The sequence below is a fragment of the Fringilla coelebs genome, assembly GCF_963513975.1.
Source record: "Fringilla coelebs genome assembly, contig: SCAFFOLD_396, whole genome shotgun sequence".
NCBI classification, from domain to species: Eukaryota; Metazoa; Chordata; class Aves; order Passeriformes; family Fringillidae; genus Fringilla; species Fringilla coelebs.
The window spans coordinates 14735-35648 of NW_028167547.1; the positions used below are offsets into that span (position 1 = coordinate 14735).

The window sequence follows — 20914 nt, forward strand, 5'->3', positions numbered from 1 at the left end:
CACTGGTCATCTGTGGTCATTCTTCTGCATGGACACTGACCACTGACCGCCCACTGACCATTGGTCATTCCCCTCCCCGGACACTGACCACTGACCACCCACTGGTCATCTGTGGTCATTCCCCTCCATGGACACTGACCAGTGGTCATTCCCCTCCCCGGACACTGACCACTGACCACCCACTGACCATTGGTCATTCCCCTCCCCGGACACTGACCACTGACCACCCACTGACCATTGGTCATTCCCCTCCCCGGACACTGACCACTGACCACCCACTGACCATTGGTCATTCCCCTCCATGGACACTGACCACTGCCCGCGGTCACTCACCCACTCACGCCCCGATGACCGCTGCCCTTTGGGCTGTCCGGAGTGGCCGCAGGGGTGGTCACTCAGTGTCCATCTGTCCAGTTCTCACTGACCGCTGCCCTTTGGGGCTGTCCGGAGTGGCCGCAGGGGTGGTCACTCAGTGTCCATTTGTCCAGTTCTCACTGACCGCTGCCCTTTGGGGGCTGTCCGGAGTGGCCGCAGGGGTGGTCACTCAGTGTCCATCTGTCCAGTTCTCACTGACCACTCACACCCCGATGACCGCTGCCCTTTGGGGGCTGTCCGGAGTGGCCGGAGGGGTGGTCACTCAGTGTCCGGAGTGGCCGCAGGGGTGGTCACTCAGTGTCCATCTGTCCAGTTCTCACTGACCGCTGCCCTTTGGGGGCTGTCCGGAGTGGTGGTCACTCAGTGTCCATCTGTCCAGTTCTCACTGACCACTCACGCCCCGATGACCACTGCCCTTTGGGAGCTGTCCGGAGTGGCCGCAGGGGTGGTCACTCAGTGTCCACCTGTCCAGTTCTCACTGACCGCTGTCCGGAGTGGCCGCAGGGGTGGTCACTCAGTGTCCACCTGTCCAGTTCTCACTGACCGCTGCCCTTTGGGGGCTGTCCGGAGTGGCCGGAGGGGTGGTCACTCAGTGTCCATCTGTCCAGTTCTCACTGACCGCTGTCCGGAGCGGCTGGAGGGGTGGTCACTCAGTGTCCGGAGTGGCCGGAGTGGTGGTCACTCAGTGTCCATCTGTCCAGTTCGCCCTGACCCAGTTCTCGCACGACATCAAGGACCACTTTGACTTCAACGCCTTCCGGAAGGTTCCGGACCCCGAGCGGCTGCTGGACGGCGTCGGGCAGATGGGCGAGACCACGCGGACGGCCACGGGGATACGGCACGTGCTGTGAGTGACCACTGAGTGACCACTGAGTGACCACTGACCCCTGAGTGACCACTGAGTGACCACTGACCACTGACTGACCACTGACTGACCACTGACCGCTGAGTGACCACTGACCTGTGAGTGACCACTGACCACGCGGACGGCCACGGGGATCCGGCATGTCCTGTGAGTGACCACTGACCACTGAGTGACCACTGAGTGACCATTGACCTGTGAGTGACCATTGACTGACCACTGACCGCTGAGTGACCACTGACTGCTGAGCACTGAACATTGACTGAGCACTGACCACTGACCACGCGGACGGCCACGGGGATCCGGCACGTGCTGTGAGTGACCACTGACCGCTGAGTGACCACTGACCACTGACTGACCACTGACCGCTGAGTGACCGCTGACTGCTGAGCACTGACCATTGACTGAGCACTGACCACTGACCACGCGGACGGCCACGGGGATACGGCATGTCCTGTGAGTGACCACTGAGTGACCACTGAGTGACCACTGACCACTGAGTGACCACTGACCATTGACTGACCATTGACTGCTGAGCATTGACCGCTAACTGACCATTAACTGACCACTGAGTGACCACTGACCACTGACCACTGACCATTGACTGACCATTGACTGAGCACTGACCACTGACCACGCGGACGGCCACGGGGATACGGCATGTCCTGTGAGTGACCACTGAGTGACCACTGAGTGACCACTGACCACTGAGTGACCACTGACCATTGACTGACCATTGACTGCTGAGCATTGACCACTAACTGACCATTAACTGACCACTGAGTGACCACTGACCACTGACCACTGACCATTGACTGACCATTGACTGACCACTGACCACTGACCACGCGGACGGCCACGGGGATACGGCATGTGCTGTGAGTGACCACTGAGTGACCGCTGAGTGACCACTGAGTGACCACTGAGTGACCACTGAGTGACCACTGAGTGACCACTGACCACTGAGGGACCATTGATCATTGAGTGACCACTGACTGACCGCTGAGTGACCACTGACTGACCATTGACCACGCAGACGGCCATGGGGATGCGGCATGTCCTGTGAGTGACCACTGACCACTGAGTGATCACTGAGTGACCACTGACCATTGACTGACCACTGACCACGCGGACGGCCACGGGGATACGGCACGTCCTGTGAGTGACCACTGAGTGACCACTGAGTGACCACTGACCACTGAGTGACCATTGATCATTGAGTGACCACTGACTGACCATTGATCATTGACTGACCGCTGACTGACCACTGAGTGACCACTGAGTGACCATTGACTGCTGAGCATTGACTGCTAACTGACCATTAACTGACCACTGACTGACCACTGACCATGCGGACGGCCACGGGGATGCGGCACGTCCTGTGAGTGACCACTGAGTGACCACTGAGTGACCACTGAGTGACCACTGAGTGACCACTGACCATTGACTGACCACTGACCACTGAGTGACCATTGATCATTGACTGACCACTGACTGACCACTGACCACACGGACGGCCACGGGGATACGGCACGTGCTGTGAGTGACCACTGACCGCTGAGTGACCACTGACCGCTGAGTGACCACTGAGTGACCACTGACCGCTGACTGACCATTGACTGACCACTGAGTGACCACTGACTGACCATTGACCACGCGGACGGCCACGGGGATGCGGCACGTCCTGTGAGTGACCACTGACCGCTGAGTGACCACTGAGTGACCACTGACTGCTGAGTGACCACTGACCACTGAGGGACCATTGATCATTGAGTGACCACTGACTGACCGCTGAGTGACCACTGACTGACCATTGACCACGCGGATGGCCATGGGGATGCGGCACGTGCTGTGAGTGACCACTGAGTGACCACTGAGTGATCACTGAGTGACCACTGACTGACCACTGAGTGACCACTGACTGCTGAGCATTGACCGCTAACTAACCATTAACTGACCACTGAGTGACCACTGACCACTGAGTGACCATTGACCATTGACTGACCATTGACTGACCACTGACCACACGGACGGCCACGGGGATACGGCATGTCCTGTGAGTGACCACTGAGTGACCACTGAGTGACCACTGAGTGACCACTGAGTGACCATTGATCATTGACTGACCACTGACTGCTGAGCATTGACCGCTAACTGACCATTAACTGACCACTGAGTGACCATTGACCACTGACCATGCGGACGGCCACGGGGATACGGCACGTCCTGTGAGTGACCACTGAGTGACCACTGAGTGACCACTGACCATTGACTGACCACTGACTGCTGAGCATTGACCGCTAACTGACCATTAACTGACCACTGAGTGACCATTGACTGACCACTGACCACAGACCACGCGGACGGCCACGGGGATCCGGCATGTCCTGTGAGTGACCACTGAGTGACCACTGAGTGACCACTGAGTGACCACTGACCATTGACTGACCACTGACTGACCACTGACCGCTGAGTGACCACTGACTGCTGAGCACTGACCATTGACTGACCACTGACTGACCACAGACCACACGGACGGCCACGGGGATGCGGCACGTCCTGTGAGTGACCACTGACCGCTGAGTGACCACTGACCATTGACTGACCATTGACTGACCACTGAGTGACCACTGACCATTGACTGAGCACTGACCACTGACCACACGGACGGCCACGGGGATACGGCATGTCCTGTGAGTGACCACTGAGTGACCACTGAGTGACCACTGAGTGACCACTGACCACTGACTGACCACTGACTGCTGAGCATTGACCGCTAACTGACCATTAACTGACCACTGAGTGACCACTGACCATGCGGATGGCCACGGGGATACGGCACGTGCTGTGAGTGACCACTGAGTGACCACTGAGTGACCACTGACCATTGACTGACCACTGACTGACCACTGACCATGCGGACGGCCACGGGGATGCGGCACGTCCTGTGAGTGACCACTGACCACTGACTGACCACTGACTGACCACTGTCTGACCATTGACCATTGACTGACCACAGACCACGCGGACGGCCACGGGGATGCGGCACGTGCTGTGAGTGACCACTGAGTGACCACTGAGTGACCACTGAGTGACCATTGATCATTGACTGACCACTGACTGACCGCTGAGTGACCACTGACTGACCACTGACCACACAGACGGCCACGGGGATACGGCACTTCCTGTGAGTGACCACTGAGTGACCACTGACCGCTGACTGACCACTGACCACTGACTGCTGCCCTCTGCCCTTGCTGACCACCACCCTCCATCCCTGCTGACCTTTGACCTTTGCTGACCTTTGACCTTTGCTGACCTTTGACCTTTTGCTGACCTTTGACCCCCAGCCGGACCGTGTTCCAGCCCGGCCGGGGCGCCCGTCCGGCCGCTCTGACCTTTGACCCTTGCTGACCTTTGACCCCCAGCCGGACCGTGTTCCAGCCCGGCCGGGGCGCCCGTCCGGCCGCTCTGACCTTTGACCTTTGCTGACCTTTGACCCCCAGCCGGACCGTGTTCCAGCCCGGCCGGGGCGCCCGTCCGGCCGCTCTGACCTTTGACCTTTGACCCCCAGCCGGACCGTGTTCCAGCCCGGCCGGGGCGCCCGTCCGGCCACTCTGACCTTTGACCCTTGCTGACCTTTGACCCCCAGCCAGAAGATCTTTGTGTCCGGCCGGGGCGCCCGTCCGGCCGCTCTGACCTTTGACCTTTGACCCCCAGCCGGACCGTGTTCCAGCCCGGCCGGGGCGCCCGTCCGGCCGCTCGCCGCGTCCTGGTCGTGGTCACCGACGGCGAAAAGTTCGGGGACGACCTCGGGTACCCCGAGGTCATCGCGGAGGCCGAGGGCATGGGGGTCACCCGCTACGCCATCGGGGTCAGTCTGTCCGTCTGTCTGTCCTGTCCGTCCTACCTGTCCTACCTGTCCTACCTGTCCTACCTGTCCTACCTGTCCACAACCCCGAGGTCATCGCGGAGGCCGAGGGCATGGGGGTCACCCGCTACGCCATCGGGGTCAGTCCGTCCGTCTGTCCGTCTGTCCTACCTGTCCTACCTGTCCTACCTGTCCTACCTGTCCCACCCGTCCTACCTGTCCCACCTGTCCACACCCCGAGGTCATCGCGGAGGCCGAGGGCATGGGGGTCACCTGCTACGCCATCGGGGTCAGTCCGTCCGTCTGTCCGTCCTGTCCATCCCACCTGTCCTACCTGTCCTACCTGTCCTACCTGTCCTACCTGTCCTACCTGTCCTACCTGTCCTACCTGTCCCACCTGTCCACACCCCGAGGTCATCGCGGAGGCCGAGGGCACGGGGGTCACCCGCTACGCCATCGGGGTCAGTCTGTCCGTCTGTCCTGTCTGTCCTGTCTGTCTGTCCTACCTGTCCTACCTGTCCTACCTGTCTGTCCGTCCACACCCCGAGGTCATCGCGGAGGCCGAGGGCATGGGGGTCACCCGCTACGCCATCGGGGTCAGTCTGTCCGTCTGTCTGTCCGTCCTGTCCTACCTGTCCTACCTGTCCTACCTGTCCTACCTGTCCTACCTGTCCACACCCCGAGGTCATCGGGATGGCCGAGGGCACGGGGGTCACCCGCTACGCCATCGGGGTCAGTCTGTCCGTCTGTCTGTCCGTCTGTCTGTCCTACCTGTCCTACCTGTCCTACCTGTCCTACCTGTCCTACCTGTCCGTCTGTCCTACCTGTCCTACCTGTCCTACCTGTCCACACCCCGAGGTGATCGCGGAGGCCGAGGGCACGGGGGTCACCCGCTACGCCATCGGGGTCAGTCTGTCCGTCTGTCTGTCCGTCCCACCTGTCCGTCTGTCCGTCTGTCCGTCTGTCTACACCCACCTGTTCATCCCACCTGTCCGTCCCACCTGTCCCTCTCACCTCTTAATCCCACCTGTCCATCTGTCCATCTCACCTGTCCATCCCCCTCACCTGTCCATCTCACCTGTCCATCCCACCTGTCCATCTGTCCATCTCACCTGTCCATCCCCCTCACCTGTCCATCCCCCCTCACCTGTGCATCCCCCTCACCTGTCCATCCATCCATCCATCCATCCATCTCACCTGTCCATCCATCCATGTCCACCTGTCCATCCCACCTGTCCATCTCCCTCACCTGTCCATCCCCCTCACCTGTCCATCTCACCTGTCCATCTCACCTGTCCATCTCACCTGTCCATCCCACCTGTCCATCTCACCTGTCCATCTCACCTGTCCATCCCACCTGTCCATCTCCCTCACCTGTCCATCCCCCTCACCTGTCCATCTCACCTGTCCATCTCACCTGTCCATCTCACCTGTCCATCCCACCTGTCCATCCCCCCTCACCTGTCCATCTCACCTGTCCCCTCACCTGTGCAGGTGGGCAGCGCGTTCCGGAAGGAGGATGCCCAGCAGGAGCTGCAGGTGATCGCCTCAAGCCCCGCCCACGATCACCTGTTCCACCTGTGCATCCCCCTCACCTGTCCATCCACCCCTCACCTGTCCATCTGTCCCCCTCACCTGTCCATCTCACCTGTCCATCTGTCCCCCTCACCTGTCCATCTCACCTGTCCATCTCACCTGTCCATCCCCCTCACCTGTCCATCTCACCTGTCCATCCCACCTGTCCATCCATCCATCCATGTTCACCCATCCATGTTCACCTGTCCATCTCACCTGTCCCCCTCACCTGTCCATCCCCTCACCTGTCCATGCAGGTGGGCAGCGCGTTCCAGAGCACCAAGGCCCAGCGGGAGCTGCAGGTGATCGCCTCAAGCCCCGCCCACGATCACCTGTTCCACCTGTGCATCCCCCTCACCTGTCCATCTCACCTGTCCATCCCACCTGTCCATCTCACCTGTCCATCCCCCTCACCTGTGCATCCATCTCACCTGTCCACCTCACCTGTCCATCCCACCTGTCCATCCATCTCACCTGTCCATCTCACCTGTCCATGTCCCCTCACCTGTCCATCCCCTCACCTGTCCATCTCACCTGTCCATCCAACTCACCTGTCCATCTCACCTGTCCATCTCACCTGTCCACCTCACCTGTGCATCCCCCTCACCTGTCCATCCCCTCACCTGTCCATCTCACCTGTCCAGGTGGGCAGCGCGTTCCAGAGCACCAAGGCCCAGCGGGAGCTGCAGGTGATCGCCTCCAGCCCCGCCCACGATCACCTGTTCCACCTGTGCATCCCCCTCACCTGTGCATCTCACCTGTCCATCTCACCTGTCCATCCCCCTCACCTGTCCATCTCACCTGTCCATCCATCCGTGTTCACCTGTCCATCCCACCTGTCCATCTCACCAGTCCATCCCCCTCACCTGTCCATCCCCTCACCTGTCCATCCAGGTGGGCAGCGCGTTCCAGAGCACCAAGGCCCAGCGGGAGCTGCAGGTGATCGCCTCAAGCCCCGCCCACGATCACCTGTTCCGCGTCGACAGCTTCGAGGCCCTGGCCGGGATCCAGAGCCAGCTCCAGGAGAAGATCTTCGCCATCGAGGGTACCTGGGCGCACCTGGGCACACCTGAGATACACCTGAGATACACCTGGGGGCACCTGAGATACACCTGGGCACACCTGGGGGCACCTGGGCACACCTGGGGGCACCTGGGCACACCTGGGATACACCTGGGGGCACCTGAGATACACCTGGGGGCACCTGAGATACACCTGGGGGCACCTGAGATACACCTGGGGGCACCTGGGCGCACCTGAGATACACCTGAGATACACCTGGGGGCACCTGGGGGCACCTGAGATACACCTGAGATACACCTGGGGGCACCTGAGATACACCTGGGCACACCTGGGGGCACCTGGGCACACCTGGGGGCACCTGGGCACACCTGGGCACACCTGAGATACACCTGGGGGCACCTGAGATACACCTGGGGGCACCTGGGGGCACCTGAGATACACCTGAGATACACCTGGGGGCACCTGGGGGCACCTGAGATACACCTGAGATACACCTGGGGGCACCTGAGATACACCTGGGCACACCTGGGGGCACCTGAGATACACCTGAGATACACCTGGGGGCACCTGGGCACACCTGGGGGCACCTGGGCACACCTGGGCACACCTGAGATACACCTGGGGGCACCTGAGATACACCTGGGGGCACCTGAGATACACCTGGGCGCACCTGGGCGCACCTGAGATACACCTGGGGGCACCTGAGATACACCTGGGGGCACCTGAGATACACCTGGGCACACCTGGGGGCACCTGGGCACACCTGGGCACACCTGAGATACACCTGGGGGCAATCATAACACACCTGGGCACACCTGGGCACACCTGGGGGCAGTTATAACACACCTGGGGGCACCTGAGATACACCTGGGCACACCTGGGGGCACCTGAGATACACCTGGGGGCAGTTATAACACACCTGAGATACACCTGGGCACACCTGGGGGCAGTTATAACACACCTGGGCGCACCTGGGCACACCTGGGCACACCTGGGGGCAGTTATAACACACCTGGACACATCTGGGCACACCTGGGCACACCTGAGATACACCTGGGCACACCTGGGGGCAGTTATAACACACCTGGGCTCATCTGGGCACACCTGAGATACACCTGGGCACACCTGGGCACACCTGAGATACACCTGGGCACACCTGGGCACATCCCAAACACACCTGGGCGCACCTGGGCACACCTGGGGGCAGTTATAACACACCTGAGATACACCTGGGCACACCTGGGGGCACCTGGGGGCAGTTATAACACACCTGGGCACACCTGGGCACACCTGGGGGCAGTTATAACACACCTGGGCACACCTGGGGGCACCTGGGGGCAGTTATAACACACCTGAGATACACCTGGGCACACCTGGGCACACCTGGGCCCACCTGGGGGCAGTTATAACACACCTGAGATACACCTGGACACACCTGGGGGCACCTGGGCAGTTATAACACACCTGAGATACATCTGGGCACACCTGGGCACACCTGGGCACACCTGGGGCACACCTGGGGGTTACCTGTGGGGTACCTGGGCACACCTGGGCACACCTGGGCACACCTGGGGGTTACCTGTGGGGTACCTGGGCACACCTGGAGGGCACCTGGGCACACCTGGGCACACCTGGGCACACCTGGGGGTTACCTGTGGGGTACCTGGGCACACCTGGGGGTTACCTGGGCACACCTGGGCTCACCTTGGGGCAGTTATGGCACACCTGGGCACACCTGGGGGATACCTGTGCACACCTGTGCTCACCTGTGCTCACCTGTCCCTCACCTGTGCAGGTACGCACTCCGCCCACAGCAGCTCCTTCCAGCTGGAGATGGCCCAGGAGGGGTTCAGCGCCACGGTGACCGCGGTGAGTGACCAGAGTGACCAACTGACCAACTGACCAACTGACCAACTGACCCCTGAGTGACCACTGAGTGACCACTGAGTGACCACTGAGTGACCACTGAGTGACCCGTGAGTGACCAATGAGTGACCCCTGAGTGACCACTGAGTGACCAACTGACCACTGAGTGACCCTGAGTGACCACTGAGTGACCAGAGTGACCACTGACCAACTGACCAACTGACCACTGAGTGACCCTGAGTGACCACTGAGTGACCACTGAGTGACCGCTGAGTGACCGCTGAGTGACCCTGAGTGACCCCTGAGTGACCAATGAGTGACCACTGACCAACTGACCACTGAGTGACCACTGAGTGACCCCTGAGTGACCCCTGAGTGACCCTGAGTGACCACTGAGTGACCACTGACCAACTGACCACTGAGTGACCACTGAGTGACCCCTGAGTGACCCCTGAGTGACCCTGAGTGACCACTGAGTGACCACTGACCAACTGACCCCTGAGTGACCACTGACCCCTGAGTGACCACTGAGTGACCCCTGAGTGACCCCTGACCCCTGAGTGACCACTGAGTGACCGATGGGTGACCCCTGAGTGACCCCTGACCCCTGAGTGACCCCTGACCCCTGAGTGACCCCTGAGTGACCCCTGAGTGACCCCTGAGTGACCCCTGAGTGACCAACTGACCACTGAGTGACCCCTGAGTGACCCCTGAGTGACCCTGAGTGACCCCCGAGTGACCCCTGAGTGACCCCTGAGTGACCACTGAGTGACCCCTGAGTGACCACTGAGTGACCCTTGACCCCTGAGTGACCCCTGAGTGACCGATGGGTGACCCCTGAGTGACCCCTGACCCCTGAGTGACCCCTGACCCCTGAGTGACCCCTGAGTGACCCCTGAGTGACCCCTGAGTGACCCTGAGTGACCCTGAGTGACCCCTGGGTGACCCCTGGGTGACCTCTGACCCCTGAGTGACCCCTGAGTGACCCCTGACCCCTGAGTGACCCCTGAGTGACCCCTGGGTGACCCCTGGGTGACCCTGAGTGACCCTGAGTGACCCTGAGTGACCCCTGAGTGACCCCTGAGTGACCAATGAGTGACCCCTGAGTGACCCCTGGGTGACCCCTGGGTGACCCTGAGTGACCCCTGACCCCTGAGTGACCCCTGAGTGACCCCTGGGTGACCCCTGCGTGACCTCTGCCCCTCCCCCAGGCGGGGCCGGTCCTTGGGGCCGTCGGCGCTTTTGATTGGTCGGGCGGGGCCCTGGCCTACGGCTGGGAGGGACCGCCCACTTTCCTCAATGGCTCCGCCCCCGAGCCGGGCACACCTGGAGGGCACCTGGGCACACCTGGAGACACCTGGGGCACACCTGAGGAGGCCAGGGATGCTTACCTGGGTAAGGGGCACAGCTGGGGGCACCTGGGCACACCTGGAGGGCATTTGGGGCCCACCTGGGCACACCTGGGGCACACCTGGGGGCACCTGGGGGCACCTGGGATACACCTGGGCACACCTGGAGGGCACCTGGGCACACCTGGAGGGCACCTGGGCACACCTGGGATACACCTGGGCACACCTGGAGGGCATTTGGGGCACACCTGGGCACACCTGGGCACACCTGAGATACACCTGGGATACACCTGGGATACACCTGGGCACACCTGGGCACACCTGGGCACACCTGGGCACACCTGGGATACACCTGGGCACACCTGAGATACACCTGGAGGGCACCTGGGCACACCTGGAGACACCTGGGGAACACCTGAGGAGGCCAGGGACGCTTACCTGGGTAAGGGGCACACCTGGGAACACCTGGGCACACCTGGAGGGCATTTGGGGCACACCTGGGGGCACCTGGGCACACCTGGAGGGCATTTGGGGCACACCTGGGCACAGCTGGGGGTACCTGGGGGCACCTGGGATACACCTGGGATACACCTGGGCACACCTGGGCACACCTGGACACACCTGGGGAACACCTGAGGAGGCCAGGGACGCTTACCTGGGTAAGGGGCACACCTGGGCACACCTGGGCACAGCTGAGATACACCTGGGCACACCTGGGTGCACCTGGGCACACCTGGGCACACCTGAGGAGGCCAGGGACGCTTACCTGGGTAAGGGGCACAGCTGGGGCACACCTGGGCACACCTGAGATACACCTGGGCACACCTGAGATACACCTGGGCACACCTGGGAACGGCTGGGGCACACCTGAGGAGGCCAGGGACGCTTACCTGGGTAAGGGGCACACCTGGGCAGGTGGGAATGCACACCTGGGCCACATCTGGGCAACACCTGGAGAACATCTGGGGGGAACATCTGGAGGGAACATCTGGGGCACAGCTGGAAGGAACATCTGGAGAGAACAGCTGGGCGTACCTGGGCACATCTGGAGGGAACATCTGGAGGGAACATCTGGGCCACAGCTGGGGGGAACATCTGGGGGGAACATCTGGGGCACATCTGGGAACACCTGGTCAACAGCTGGAGAACACTGGAGCACAGCTGGAGGGAACATCTGGGGCACATCTGGGGCACATCTGGAGGGCACCCGGGCCACACCTGGCCGACATCTGGGGCACATCTGGGCAACAGCTGGAGGGCACAGCTGGGGCACATCTGGAGGGAACATCTGGGGGGCACATCTGGGGGGCACATCTGGCGGAACCAGCTGGGAACATCTGGGGCACATCTGGAGGGAACATCTGGAGGGAACATCTGGAGGGAACATCTGGAGGGAACATCTGGGGCACATCTGGAGGGAACATCTGGAGGGAACATCTGGGGCACATCTGGAGGGAACATCTGGAGGGAACATCTGGGGCACATCTGGAGGGAACATCTGGAGGGAACATCTGGAGGGAACATCTGGAGGGAACATCTGGAGGGAACATCTGGGGCACATCTGGAGGGAACATCTGGAGGGAACATCTGGAGGGAACATCTGGAGCACATCTGGAGCACATCTGGAGGGAACATCTGGAGGGAACATCTGGGGCACATCTGGAGGGAACATCTGGAGGGAACATCTGGGGCACAGCTGGGGCACAGCTGGGGAACATCTGGAGAACACCTGGGCACATGTGGAGGGCATTTGGGCACATCTGGGCACAACTGGAGGGCACCTGGGCACACCTGGGCAGGTGGGAATTCACACTGGGGCACACCTGGGGCACACCTGGGGCACACCTGGGGCACACCTGGGCATCGAGATCCACCCAAAATGCCCCAAATTCTCCCAAAATCCCCCCAAAATCCCGGCCCGGAGCTGCCCGGCCTCACCTGAGCTCACCTGGGCACACCTGGGGCTCACCTGGGCACACCTGGGCACACCTGGGGCTCACCTGGGCACACCTGGGGCACACCTGAGCACACCTGGGGCTCACCTGGGCACACCTGGGCACACCTGAGCTCACCTGGGCATCGAGATCCACCCGAAATGCCCCAAATTTTACCTGAAATGCCCCAAATTCCCCCAAAATCCCAGCCTGGAGCTGCCCGGCCTCACCTGAGCTCACCTGAGCTCACCTGAGCTCACCTGGGGCACACCTGGGCACACCTGGGCATAGAGATCCACCCGAAACGCCCCAAATTTTACCTGAAACGCCCCAAATTCCCCCCAAATCCCCCCAAATCCCCGGCCCGGCCTCACCTGAGCTCACCTGGCGCAGGTTACTCGGCCACGCCCCTGGCCCTGGGCCGCACCTGGGGCCTGGCCCTGGGCGCGCCCAGGTACGCTCACCTGGGCAGGGTGCTGCTGCTGCGGAGGGGCCAGAGCACCTGGGAGCGGCTGGGCGTGGCCACCGGCACACAGGTGAGCTCACCTGGGACAGGTGAGGGGGGTGGGACACACCTGGGAGCGGCTGGGCGTGGCCACCGGGACACAGGTGAGCTCACCTGGGACAGGTGAGGGGGGTGGGACACACCTGGAGGGGTCACCTGGGGGTGGGACGCACCTGGGAGCGGCTGGGCGTGGCCACAGGGACGCAGGTGAGCTCACCTGGGACAGGTGAGGGGGGTGGGACACACCTGGGACAGGTGAGGGGAGTGGGACACACCTGGGACAGGTGAGGGGAGTGGGACACACCTGGGAGCGGCTGGGCGTGGCCACCGGGACACAGGTGAGATCACCTGGGACAGGTGAGGGGGCGGGGTCACACCTGGAGGGTCACCTAGCACAGGTGAGGGGGGTGGGACACACCTGGGACAGGTGAGGGGAGTGGGACACACCTGGGAGTGGCTGGGCGTGGCCACAGGGACACAGGTGAGCTCACCTGGGACAGGTGAGGGGGTGGGACACACCTGGGAGCGGCTGGGCGTGGCCACCGGCACACAGGTGAGCTCACCTGGGACAGGTGAGGGGGTGGGACACACCTGGAGGGTCACCTGGGACAGGTGAGGGGGGTGGGACACGCCTGGGACAGGTGGGGTCACCTGGGAGCGGCTGGGCGTGGCCACCGGGACGCAGGTGAGCTCACCTGGGACAGGTGAGGGGGTGGGACACACCTGGGAGCGGCTGGGCGTGGCCATAGGGACACACATGAGCTCACCTGGGACAGGTGAGGGGGGTGGGACACACCTGGAGGGGTCACCTGAGACAGGTGAGGTCACCTGGGAGCAGCTGGGCGTGGCCATAGGGACACAGGTGAGCTCACCTGGGACAGGTGAGGGGGCGGGGTCACACCTGGGACAGGTGAGATCACCTGGGACAGGTGAGGGGGGTGGGACGCACCTGGGAGCGGCTGGGCGTGGCCACAGGGACACAGGTGAGCTCACCTGGGACAGGTGAGGGGGGTGGGACACACCTGAGACAGGTGAGGGGAGTGGGACACACCTGGGGGGTCACCTGAGACAGGTGAGGTCACCTGGGAGGAGCTGGGCGTGGCCACAGGGACACAGGTGAGGGGCGGGGTCACACCTGGGACAGGTGAGGGGGCGGGGACACACCCGGGGGGGATCTCACCTGTCACACCTGGGAGGTCACACCTGGAGGGGTCACCTGAGACAGGTGAGATCACCTGGGGGCATCTCACCTGTCTCACCTGGGGGGGTCTCACCTGTCCCACCTGAGGGGGTCTCACCTGTTTAACCTGGGGGTCTCACCTGTGGGGGACTCACCTGGAGGGGTCTCACCTGTCCCACCTGTCCCACCTGGGGGGGGTCTCACCTGTCCCACCTGTCTCACCTGGGGGGGGTCTCACCTGTCCCACCTGTCTCACCTGGGGGGGGTCTCACCTGTCCCACCTGTCTCACCTGTCTCTCCCCCTCCCCAGGTGGGCTCCTATTTCGGGGCGTCGCTGCTGGCCCTGGAGCCCTGCCCAGGTGAGCCCCGCCCAGGTGAGCCCCGCCCAGGTGAGCCCCGCCCCCGGGCAGGTGAGCCCCAGGTGCAGCTCCTGGTGGGGGCGCCGCTGTTCTACGGCGAGGGCAGCGGCGGCCGCGTCTACCTGTGCCAGCTGGACGGACAGGTGAGCGCACCTGGGGGGGAGGGGCAGCTGGGCGGGGCTCAGGTGGGCCTCACCTGGGACACCTGAGCCTCACCTGTTCCATCTCACCTGTCCCACCCATCTCACCTGTCCCACCTGAGACTCACCTGTCCCACCTGTGACACCTGAGCCACACCTGTGACACCTGACCCACACCTGGGACACCTGAGCCTCACCTGTGTCACCTGAGCCTCACCTGTCCCACCCTTCCCTAACCTGTCCCACCTGTCCCACCTGTCCCACCCATCTCACCTGTCCCTCCTCACCTGTCCCATCTCACCTGTCCCCTCCCCCAGAGCCCTCACTTGTCCCTCACCTGTCCCACCTCACCTGTCCCCACCTCACCTGTCCCTCACCTGTCCCCCCTCACCTGCCCCACCCATCTCACCTGTCCCACCCTTCCCTCACCTGTCCCATCTCACCTGTCCCTCACCTGTCCCACCCTTCCCTCACCTGTCCCACCTGTCCCATCCCCCAGAGCCCTCACCTGTCCCATCTCACCTGTCCCACCTGTCCCACCTGTCCCCCCTCACCTGTCTCACCTGTCTGATCTCACCTGTCCCCTCCCCCAGAGTCCTCACCTGTCTCACCTGCCCCACCTGTCCCTCACCTGCCCCATCCATCTCACCTGTCCTCCCTCACCTGTCCACCTGTCTCACCCGTCTCACCTGTCCCTCACCTGTCCCCCCTCACCTGTCCCCCCTCACCTGTCCCACCTGCCCCACCTGCCCCACCCTTCCCTCACCTGCCCCACCCTTCCCTCACCTGCCCCACCCTTCCCTCACCTGTCTGATCTCACCTGTCCCACCTGTCTGATCTCACCTGTCCCCTCCCCAGGGCTCCGCCCTGCGCTGTCACCTGTCCCACCTGTCTCACCTGCCCCACCCTTCCCTCACCTGTCCCACCCCCCTCACCTGTCTCACCTGTCTGATCTTACCTGTCTCACCTGTCCCACCCCCCTCACCTGTCTGACCTCACCTGTCTGATCTCACCTGTCCTCCCTCACCTGTCCCCTCCCCAGGGCTCCGCCCTGCGCTGTCACCTGTCCCTGCGGGGCTCACCTGGGCAGCCCCTGGGCCGCTTCGGGGCCAGCCTGGCTCACCTGGCGCACCTGTCCCTCACCTGCCCCACCCATCTTACCTGTCCCATCTTACCTGTCCCATCTCACCTGTCTCACCTGTCTCTCACCTGTCTCTCACCTGTCCCACCTGTCCCACCTGTCTCACCTGTCTCTCACCTGTCTCTCACCTGTCTCACCTGCCCTACCTGTCCCACCCCCCTCACCTGTCTGATCTCACCTGTCTGATCTCACCTGTCTGATCTCACCTGTCTGATCTCACCTGTCTGATCTCACCTGTCCCCTCCCCAGGGCTCCGCCCTGCGCTGTCACCTGTCCCTGCGGGGCTCACCTGGGCAGCCCCTGGGCCGCTTCGGGGCCAGCCTGGCTCACCTGGCGCACCTGGGCGGGGCCGGCTGCGGCCAGGTGGCCGTGGGGGCGCCCCTGGAGGACGACGGGCGGGGCGCGGTTTACCTGTTCAGGAGCGCACCTGGAGGGGTCAGCGCCCAGGGAGCGCAGGTGAGGCGCACCTGGGGACACCTGGGGACACCTGGGCACACCTGGGCACACCTGGGGACACCTGGGGATACCTGGGACACACCTGGGCACACCTTGGGGCACCTGGGACACACCTGGGCACACCTAGGGGAGGTGAGACCTTACCTGGGCACACCTGGGGACATCTGGGGGCACCTGGGACACACCTGGGGGCACCTGGGGGCACACCTGGGCACACCTGGGGGCACCTGGGGACACCTGGGGACACCTGGGGGCACACCTGGGCACACCTGGGGGCACCTGGGGGCACCTGGGGGAGGTGTGACCTTACCTGGGCACACCTGGGGGCACCTGGGGGCACCTGGGGACACCTGGGGGCACCTGGGGGCACCTGGGACACACCTGGGCACACCTAGGGGAGGTGAGACCTTACCTGGGCACACCTGGGCACACCTGGGGACATCTGGGGGCACCTGGGACACACCTGGGGGCACCTGGGGGCACCTGGGGGTGGTGAGACTTTACCTGGGCACACCTGGGGACACCTGGGGACACCTGGGGGCACCTGGGGACACCTGGGCACACCTAGGGGCACCTGGGGGAGGTGTGACCTTACCTGGGCACACCTGGGGGCACCTGGGACTCACATGGGGGTGGTGAGGGCTCACCTGGGGCACACCTGGGCACACCTGGGCACACCTGGGACACCCCTGGGCACACCTGGGGGTACCTGGGGACACCTGGGCACACTTGGGCACACCTGGGACACACCTGGGGTTACCTGGGCACACCTGGGGACACCTGGGGGTGGTGAGACTTTACCTGGGCACACCTGGGGACACCTGGGGACATCTGGGGGAGGTGAGGGCTCACCTGGGGCACACCTGGGGGCACCTGGGGGCACCTGGGGTGGTGTGACCTTACCTGGGCACACCTGGGCACACCTGGGCACACCTGGGACACACCTGGGGACACCTGGGACACACCTGGGGACACCTGGGGAAGGTATGACCTTACCTGGGCACACCTGAGGGCACCTGGGGACAGCTGGGGACAGCTGGGGACACCTGGGGGTGGTGAGACCTTACCTGGGCACACCTGGGGACACCTGGGACACACCTGGGCACACCTGGGGGCACCTGGGACACACCTGGACACACCTGGGAACACCTGGGACACACCTGGGACACACCTGGGCACACCTGGGACACACCTGGGGAACACCTGGGGACACCTGGGGAACACCTGGGACAGGTGAGCTTCACCTGGGGAAGGGGGGACAGGTGGGACAGATGAGAGCTCACCTGGGGCAGGGAGGGGTCTCACCTGTCTCACCTGGGGAGGGTCTCACCTGTCTCACCTGTCTCACCTGTCCCACCTGTCTCTCACCTGTCTCACCTGTCTCACCTGTCCCTCACCTGTCTCTCACCTGTCTCTCACCTGTCTCACCTGTCCCTCACCTGTCTCTCACCTGTCTCTCACCTGTCTCTCACCTGTCTCACCTGTTGATCTCACCTGTCTCTCACCTGTCTCTCACCTGTCTCACCTGTCTCACCTGTCCCTCACCTGTCTCTCACCTGTCTCTCACCTGTCTCACCTGTCTCACCTGTCTCACCTGTCTCTCACCTGTCTCACCTGTCCCTCACCTGTCTCTCACCTGTCTCTCACCTGTCTCACCTGTCTCACCTGTCTCTCACCTGTCTCACCTGTTAATCTCACCTGTCTCACCTGTCCAGCGCATCCCGGGCTCCCGGTTCCCGTCCCAGCCCCATTTTTTCGGCCAATCGCTGAGCGGGGGGCGTGACCTGAGCGGGGATCACCTGCCCGACCTGGCCGTGGGGGCGCTGGGCCAGGTGCTGCTGCTCAGGTGAGTCCAGGTGACCCCAAATCACCTGAAAAACCCCAAAATCACCTGAAAAAAACCCAAATTCCACCCAAAACCTCACCTGGGCCAGGTGCTGCTGCTCAGGTGAGTCCAGGTGACCAAAATCACCTGAGAAAACCCAAAATCCACCCAAAACCTCACCTGAGACACCCCAAAACCTCACCTGGGCCAGGTGTGGCTGCTCAGGTGAGTCCAGGTGATCCCAAAATCACCTGGAATCCACCCAAAACCTCACCTGGGCCAGGTGCTGCTGCTCAGGTGAGTCCAGGTGACCAAAATCACCTGAAATCCCCCAAAATCCCCCCAAAATCACCTGGAAAACCCCAAAATCCACCCAAAACCTCACCTGGGCCAGGTGTGGCTGCTCAGGTGAGTCCAGGTGACCAAAATCACCTGAAAAAACCCAAAATCCGCCCAAAAACTCACCTGAGACACCCCAAAATCACCTGGAACCAACCCAAAATCTCACCTGGGCCAGGTGTGGCTGCTCAGGTGAGTCCAGGTGACCCCGAAATCACCTGGAAAACCCCAAAATCACCTGGAAAAAACCCCAAATCCACCCAAAACCTCACCTGGGCCAGGTGTGGCTGCTCAGGTGAGTCCAGGTGACCAAAATCACCTGAAAAACCCCAAATCCACCCAAAATCACCTGAAAAACCCCCAAATCCACCCAAAAACTCACCTGAGACACCCCAAAATCACCTGGAATCCACCCAAAACCTCACCTGGGTCAGGTGCTGCTGCTCAGGTGAGTCCAGGTGACCCCAAAATCACCTGAAATCCACCCAAAATCACCTGAGACACCCAAAAACTCACCTGAGACACCCCAAAATCACCTGAGACACCCCAAAACCTCACCTGGGCCAGGTGCTGCTGCTCAGGTGAGTCCAGGTGACCCCAAATCACCTGGGAAACCCCAAACTCACCTGGAAAACCCCAAAATCCACCCAAAACCTCACCTGAGACACCCCAAAATCACCTGAGACACCCCAAAAACTCACCTGGGCCAGGTACTGCTGCTCAGGTGAGTCCAGGTGACCCCAAAATCACCTGAAACTGCCGAAAATCCACCCAAAAACTCACCTGAGACACCCCAAAATCACCTGGAATCCACCCAAAAACTCACCTGGGCCAGGTGCTGCTGCTCAGGTGAGTCCAGGTGACCAAAATCACCTGAAAAACCCCAAAATCCACCCAAAAATTCACCTGAGACACCCCAAAATCACCTGGGCCAGGTGTGGCTGCTCAGGTGAGTCCAGGTGACCCCAAACTCACCTGAAATCCACCCAAAATCACCTGAGACACCCCAAAACCTCACCTGGGCCAGGTGCTGCTGCTCAGGTGAGTCCAGGTGACCCCAAAATCACCTGAAAAACCCCAAAATCCACCCAAAAACTCACCTGAGACACCCCAAACCTCACCTGGGCCAGGTGTGGCTGCTCAGGTGAGTCCAGGTGACCCCAAAATCACCTGGAATCCCCCAAATCCACCCAAAAACTCACCTGAGACACCCCAAACCTCACCTGGGCCAGGTGCTGCTGCTCAGGTGAGTCCAGGTGACCCCAAATCACCTGAAAAACCCCAAAATCCACCCAAAAACTCACCTGGGCCAGGTGTGGCTGCTCAGGTGAGTCCAGGTGACCCCAAATCACCTGAAAAACCCCAAAGTCACCTGAAAAACCCCAAAATCCACCCAAAACCTCACCTGGGCCAGGTGTGGCTGCTCAGGTGAGTCCAGGTGACCCCAAATCACCTGAAAAACCCCAAAGTCACCTGAAAAACCCCAAAATCCACCCAAAACCTCACCTGGGCCAGGTGTGGCTGCTCAGGTGAGTCCAGGTGACCCCAAAATCACCTGAAATCCACCCAAAACCTCACCTGGGCCAGGTGCTGCTGCTCAGGTGAGTCCAGGTGACCCCAAAATCACCTGAAAAACCCCAAAATCCACCCAAAACTCACCTGAAAAACCCCAAAATCCACCCAAAACCTCACCTGAGACACCCTAAAACCTCACCTGGGCCAGGTGCTGCTGCTCAGGTGTCCCCAGGTGACCCCAGGTGTGATCCCAGGTGACCCCAAACCCTCCCAGGTGACCCCAGGTGACCCCAGGTGTGTCTCAGGTGTGTCCCAGGTGTGTCTCAGGTGTGACCCCGGCCGTGTCCCCCCCCAGGTGTGTCTCAGGTGTCCCCAGGTGTGTCTCAGGTGTGACCCCAGCCGTGTCCCCTCCCCCAGGTGTCCCCAGGTGTCCCCAGGTGTGACCCCAGGTGTGTCTCAGGTGTGACTCCAGGTGTGTCTCAGGTGTGACCCCAGCCGTGTCCCCCCCCAGGTGTCCCCAGGTGACCCCAGGTGTCCCCAAACTGTCCCCAGGTGTGTCCCAGGTGTGTCTCAGGTGACCCAGGTGTGTCTCAGGTGTG

The 20914-nt window shown here is 62.1% G+C and overlaps 1 protein-coding gene across 1 annotated transcript in view; it reads left to right on the forward strand.

Annotated features, from left to right (window-relative positions):
- The window catches only part of ITGAM (integrin subunit alpha M), a gene marked incomplete at its 3' end in the record, with an annotated part of 32972 nt that extends 14486 nt beyond the window's left edge, over nucleotides 1-18486 (forward strand). The window contains exons 6-14 of the mRNA XM_084227295.1: nucleotides 1077-1222; nucleotides 4958-5111; nucleotides 7578-7728; nucleotides 9502-9575; nucleotides 10784-10967; nucleotides 13249-13391; nucleotides 14851-15042; nucleotides 16430-16636; nucleotides 18352-18486. Of these exons, the coding sequence (XP_084083421.1) occupies nucleotides 1077-1222; nucleotides 4958-5111; nucleotides 7578-7728; nucleotides 9502-9575; nucleotides 10784-10967; nucleotides 13249-13391; nucleotides 14851-15042; nucleotides 16430-16636; nucleotides 18352-18486 (1386 nt within the window). The remainder of the gene's footprint in view (nucleotides 1-1076; nucleotides 1223-4957; nucleotides 5112-7577; nucleotides 7729-9501; nucleotides 9576-10783; nucleotides 10968-13248; nucleotides 13392-14850; nucleotides 15043-16429; nucleotides 16637-18351) is intronic.
- Between the last annotated feature and the right edge of the window lie 2428 nt (nucleotides 18487-20914).